This window comes from Oryctolagus cuniculus, chromosome 9, assembly GCF_051225735.1.
Source record: "Oryctolagus cuniculus isolate XC-2025 breed Fujian yellow rabbit chromosome 9, ASM5122573v1, whole genome shotgun sequence".
NCBI classification, from domain to species: Eukaryota; Metazoa; Chordata; class Mammalia; order Lagomorpha; family Leporidae; genus Oryctolagus; species Oryctolagus cuniculus.
The window spans coordinates 72,619,451-72,625,979 of record NC_142875.1 but is presented as its reverse complement, the minus strand read 5'-3'; the positions used below and the strand labels follow the sequence as shown (position 1 = coordinate 72,625,979).

Here is a 6,529-nt window from a genome sequence, read left to right as displayed (position 1 = left end):
TCTCTACCATGAACATTATAAAATAAAAGAAATCATGAATACACACACACACAGACAAATACACATACACAGACACACAAGTTCCTTGCTCATGGATAGAAAGAATATTATTAAGGTATCTTTACTACTCAAAGCAATCTACAGATTGAACACAATTCCTATCAAAATACCAATGACATTCTTTAAAGAAAAAATCTTAAAAATTCACTTGGAATTTTACAAAAGTCCCAAAATAGACAAAGAAATTGTGGGGAAAAAATTAAGTTGCAGACATCACAGTGTCTGACTTCAAAGCATACTACAAAGCTATAGTAATAAAAGCAGCATGCTACTGGCATAAAAACAGGCACATAGATCACTGAAACATAATAGAGAGACCAGAATTTAATCCCCATGAATACAGTCAGCTGATTTTTGACAAAAGTGCCCAGACCAGAAAATAACATTAGAGAAAGGATAGTCTTTTCAATAAATGGCAATGGCAAAATTGGATATAGAATGAAGTTAGGTTCCTGTCTGTTGCCAGATACAAAACTCAATTGGATTGAAAAGCTAAATTTAAGACCTAAGACTATGAAATTGTTACAAGAAAACAAGGAAAACACTTTGAGGCAATGGAGTAGGTGACAACTCCTTGAGTAAGACCTAAAATGCAGGCAACAAAAGCAAAAGTAAACAAAATGGGCTTGTATCAAACTCAGAAGCTTCTGTCCTCAAAGGAAACAACAGAGTGAAGAGACATCCAAAAGACTGGGAGAAAATATTTCTAAGCTACTTATCCAGCAAGGGCTAGTATCTAAAATAGACCAGCAACTCTAAAAACTCAACAATAAGAAAACAACCAATTCATTGAAGAAATGGGCAGAGGATTTGAATAAACAGTTTTCAAAAAAGTACAAATGGCCAACAAATAAGTGAAAAAATGCTCAACATTACTAGCCATTAGGGAAATGCAAATCAGCACCACAATGAGACATCACCTCACCTCTTTCATAATGGCTGTTATCCAAAAGAAAGAAAACAACAATGTTGGTGATGTTGACAGAAGGGAACTATTTTATGCTGTTGGTGAGAATGTGATTAGTGCAGCCACCGTGAAAAATGTATGGAAATTTCCATAGAAACTAGAAATAGACTTGCCGTAGGAACCAGCAATCCCAACTCCTGGATATATACCTCAAAAACATTAAATCATTTTATCAGAGATACATGTTCCACCATATTTATGGCAGCCCTGTTCACAGTAGCCAAAATATGCAGTCAACCAGGGTGTCCATTATTAGGTGACTGGATATAGAAAATGTGATAAACACACATGCATATACCCACAATGGAATACTATTCCCCTATTAAAAAAAGAATGAAATTCTATCATTTGCAGCAAAATGGTTTGAACTGAAAGACATGTTGATCAAAATCAGCTGGACATAGAAAGATAAATACCACATGTTTGCCCTTATACGTGGGAGCTAAAGTTAAAAAAAAAAAAAAAAAGGATGGAGGAGGAAGGAAAGTAAAGGGAAATGGAAAGGATTAAAAGAAAAATATACCTGTGTGTATTAGTCCAGTTGCAAATACAGTGTTTTGTCAAAGTTTGTATTAAACAGATCGATAAGAATTAAATGCTCCGATAGTATGAATGCTTCTGTGACTTTTAAAATTTGCTTTATATGAGTGAAGTTGGACATCTTTTCACTTGGTTATTGATTATAGATCTCGCCTATTTTTCTGCTGGACTATGGTCTGTCTATTTTTTTATTTTTTGAACTTTTTATTCAGTAGAACATTAAACCTTTGTAATATAAATTTAAAATGTCATCTCAAAAACTTTTAATAAAAATGAATTTTAATAAAAGTACTTTAAGTAACAGCAGTGAAGAAAATGTGATTCCCTGTGGCCACAGGGCTGTCTTCTTTATGGAGTTCCCCAGGCATGGATGAAGCTGGTCTGCGCAGGGCTGATGGATTTTAAAACAATTCCGATTATTCAGTATTTCTTTTGTCTTTTGTGTGCAAAAAGAAGTTACTGATAATTCTTTATTCTCTGTGTTTACCAAGATTCTATTACTCTCCTGCTGTGTGTGTGTGTGTGTGTGTGTGTGTGTGTGTGTAACTGAAGTTTGTCACATAAGCTACCTGTGCAGTGCTTGGAACAGGAGAACAGTGTGTCAGTGCTGGGGACTGGTGTGTGAAACATTTCTCTCCCCTGGGTTTAAATTTTAGTCTTTGCTGCTGAGCTGATGTTTGGTAACAGAGAGTTTGCAGATCAAGTAGAGGAAGAAAATAGAAATTAGCTTTTTGAAAATCTGAAGTTACAAATGTGAAACAAAGCAGTGTTAAATACTTTCCCAAAAACATGTAAGTAAATACATATTGATGAGACAATAAAATCAATCATTTGATATAAGAATTTGGTATCTCAAAGTTATCCAGAATTATAACCTAATGTTCCTTTGCCCTCTGTCCAACATTTATCTCATCATAAGGTGGAAACTTCTCATGAAGTATATTACTTAAAAAGGAAAGAAATAGTCAGCATTGTGGTGAGGCCGGTGAAGCCATTGCTTGTAACTGGTGTCCCCTGTTGGAGTGCAGATTAAGTCCCAGCTGCTCCGCTTCTGATCCACCTTCCTCTTAATGTGCCTGAGAAGGGAATGAAGATGGCTGAAGTGCCTGGACCCCTGCCATCCATGTAGGAGATCTGGAAGGAGTACTGGGCTCCTGGCCTTGGTCCTGTGGCCATTTGAGCAGTGAACCAGTGGATGGAAGATATGCTCTCTCTCCTTTTTTCTTTTGCATACTCACTCACTCTCAGTTGCTCTGTATTTCAAATAAATAAATTAAAAAAAAATCACCATTGACACTTTAATGTTTAATTTCTCAACTGTATACAATTATACACATACACTTACATTGGTATATGTGCCTACAAATAGATAACTTCAGAAAACATGTGTGGTACCAATTAGGAAGCATATGATGTGTGTTATAAGAGGAGGTACACTAAAAAGAGTACCAGGTACAGGATGATTAGCTCATGTCTTATTGCAATACATCTCGACTGCAAAACGTGGGCCGTAGATTTTCCAGGCTTTTCGTTTGTGTGGGTTGTCCAATTCGTTTTGTCTTAGATACAGCCTAGTGGGGGGAAAAGCAAGCACACATTACATTTTATTTTAGGGCTAATAGTCAAGCCCTGCAGTAGGCCTCCCTTGGCCTTCATGAAAAGCCTTGCTCACCACATTTAGAACCTCAGCCTTTTTTTGTGTCTTCCTTGGCTTCCTCCACATCTCTCACAGAATACCTTCATCTTCACTAACAAGTACCTCAGTGACAACATACTACCAAATCTTGTAGTATCTCTTTTTATGGAATTAATGACATCCAAGATTGATAAAGCATCTGTTTGCATAGATGACAAGTCCACCAGAGGCTTGATGTGTAATAAGATCCAATAAGAGTGCCAGCATTGTGGTGTAGTGGATTAAGTTGCCACTTGCAATGCTGGCATCCCATATTGGAGTGCTGGTTTGAGTTCTGGCTGCTCCACTTTTGATCCAACTCCCTGCTGATGACCTGGGAAGGCAGCAGAAGATGGCCCAATGGCTTGGACATTTGTTGCCTACACCATGCCTCTCCCTCTCCCTCTCTGTCTCCCTCTCCCTCTTGCTCTCCCTCTATGTCTCCATCTCCCTCTCCATCCTCTCTCTCCTCTCCCTCTCAATCCCCCCTCTCTCTCCCTTACTCCTCTCTCCCTCTCCCTCCTTTCCATCTCTCCCTCTCCCTCCTTTCCATCTCTCCCTCTCCCTCCGGCTCCTCTCCCTCTCCCTCCTCTCCCTCTCCCTGGCAGAGGCTTTAACCCACTGTGCCACTGTGCTCTCAACTTTCAAATAAATGAATCTTTAAACAATAATAAAATCCAATAATGCTGTGTTTTTTTTTTTAAGAATAACATTGGTGTTTTTGGCTAAACAACATCATGATAGTTATAAAATCTGCTTTGCCAAGTAATGTGTACATGTAAAGCTTACAGAAATCTTTAGAAACTTACATAAAAATGATCTAATGTTGCTTCTCCAATATGAACACATTGTTTCAAAGGACAAAACTGTACACTGTAGTAACAGCCGTTTTTCAGGAGTAGCACCAGGTTTCTCTATTTGAGGGACTTTGCTCATGTAATGAATCAAAGTTTATTGTTTGTTTACATCCAGATATATATGGATAAAAATTATCCATGTAATCCAACATTCACTCTCAAAATCCAATAATTGTGTGTTCATCACAGGAGTGTGTGTGAGATGTTCCCTCTGCTGTCTTCTTATAGGACTTGGGATGCCACTAGAGCCAGTTCAGATTTGCAGCAGAGTAGGGTTGGATGTGATGAATATCAAATTGAGCCACATGCAATTGCAACCACCTTAACTCTAACCTGAATAATTTTCAAAATATCTTTTCCTTTGTGTTGTAGGGTATGTTGATATCATCTTTTCACCCCCACAGAACAAAACCCCCAAATAGAGCACTTATAGATTCAGGAATGAGTTTCCAGATATGGGTAAAAAGTTCTTTGGCATAATAACCTTCAAATCCATTTAATAAATGCTTTTTAATAAAAAGTTTCCTGATTGAGTTGTTAGAGAAATGTGTAATTGGGAGACTATTAAATTATTTCTTGTCTCTCTTATGCTCTCCTCCTCTCTTACCCTCTTTCCCTCTCTCCCCAGCCCATCTGGATCCCCCCCACCCAATAATAAACCTTTCCTCTAACTCTGGTGTCTGGTGTGTTTTGTGGCAGCCTTACATCAGTACCATGACTCGGATCTAGCCTCCCCCATTGAACTTGCTCTCCCTTTGGGAGAGCCTCCAGAAATTGTGCCTTAGATTAGCACAGGTTGATGATTGCTCCTAAGTGGACCAGCACTTATTGGGGACCTGCCATATTTTGAATTCAAGGTACTGTGCATAATCATATTGAATTTCACTGGGAGTACATTATCACCACACTCAGGATCTGATATTAATCCTTTGTAACTTAAAACACAGTCCTCTGGCATGGCCCAGGAGGATTATGCAACAGTTGAATCTCACATAGTTTTTAAATAATCCCATTGAGTAAGTGCAATGAAGAGATTATAACAATTGGCAAAAGAATTGCCATTATACCTTTCACACATGCATTGAAGATTAAGCTGTTTCTATTGGATTTATATTATATCCATGACTGTTATTTTGTATGAAAGATGTATTGAACCAAAAGAAGAATGCACATTTGTTGTAGTATTTGGGGAGATTCTAAAAAGACATGTTTAAAGAAAAAATGGTTATTTTCATAGTAAAATTGATACCAAGAACTAGTTCCAGAGGATATTCCCTTTGGATTCTTTCCTTTATTCTTCTATATGATGCTCTAACAACTGTATCCATTAAGTAGGCAGCACTCTACCCCTGATAATACACCTAGAGACACAAGGAGGAGACTAATAGAATGTTCTTGCTTTGTCTTTTTGTTTCTATCAGGAATTTCAAGGATGGCATGGGCTTTGGGCATAGCAGTGAAGATGCCGCTTGGGACACCCACATCCTACATAAGAGTGCCTGGATTCAAGTCCAGCTCAGCTCCTGACTCCACCCTCCTGTTAGTGCACTCCCTGGAGGCAGCAGGTGATGGGTCCCTGCAACCCACATGGGAGACCAGATTTGAATTCCTGGCTCCCAGCTTCAGTTCTCCCCAGCCATGGCTCTTGTGGGGAATTGAGGCATAAACTAGCTGATGGGCTGTCTCTTCTCTCTGCCTTTTTTGTTTTTAATTTATTTTTTAGGAATACAAATTTCATAAGTACAATGTTAGAAATAGTTATTCTTCCCACCATACCCACCCTTCCACCCATACTCCCACCCATCTCCCGCTCCCCTTGTCAGTCTCATTCTCCATTAAGATTCATTTTCACTTAACTTTGTACGTAGACCTACCATATGACCTATACTTAGTAAATATTTCAACAGTTTGCACACACACACAAACTGAGAACTAGTATTATAGTTAACTCATAATGAAACTCATTGAGGGCAGAGGTCCTACATGGGGTGTTAGTGCACAGTGACTCCTATTGTTAATTTAACAACTAACATGCATATGTATGATATCAATGACCACCTGAAGCTCTTTTTTTTTAAACTATTTTTTATTTTATTTTATTTTTATTTTTTTACAGACAGAGTGGACAGTGAGAGAGAGAGACAGAGAGAAAGGTCTTCCTTTGCCTTTGGTTCACCCTCCAATGGCCACCGTGGCTGGTGCACTGCAGCCGGCGCACCACGCTGATCCGAAGCCAGGAGCCAGGTACTTATCCTGGTATCCCATGGGGTGGCACTTGGGCCATCCTCCACTGCACTCCCAGGCCATAGCAGAGAGCTGGCTTGGAAGAGGGGCAACTGGGACAGAATCTGGCACCCCTACTGGGACTAGAACCTGGTGTGCCAGCGCCGCAAGGTGGAGGATTAGCCTATTGAGCTGTGGCGCTGGCCC

At 39.2% G+C, this 6,529-nt stretch overlaps 1 protein-coding gene across 7 annotated transcripts in view; it reads right to left on the bottom strand.

Moving 5' to 3' along the window:
- Positions 1-1,828: 1,828 nt before the first annotated feature.
- Positions 1,829-6,529, bottom strand: part of LOC127482742 (uncharacterized) — a 38,964-nt gene continuing 34,263 nt past the window's right edge. For 5 of the 7 annotated variants that reach the window (XR_007913696.3, XR_016213325.1, XR_011378834.2 and 2 more), the window contains one exon: positions 2,852-3,138. Coding sequence is in view for 3 of the 7 variants with exons in the window: in XM_051831754.3 (XP_051687714.1) it covers positions 3,043-3,138 (96 nt within the window). In the remaining 4 variants the exon portion in view is untranslated. Of the gene's footprint in view, positions 2,821-2,851; positions 3,139-6,529 lie in introns of those variants that run through there. The other 2 variants (XR_016213324.1, XM_089304222.1) reach the window with 2 other exon arrangements.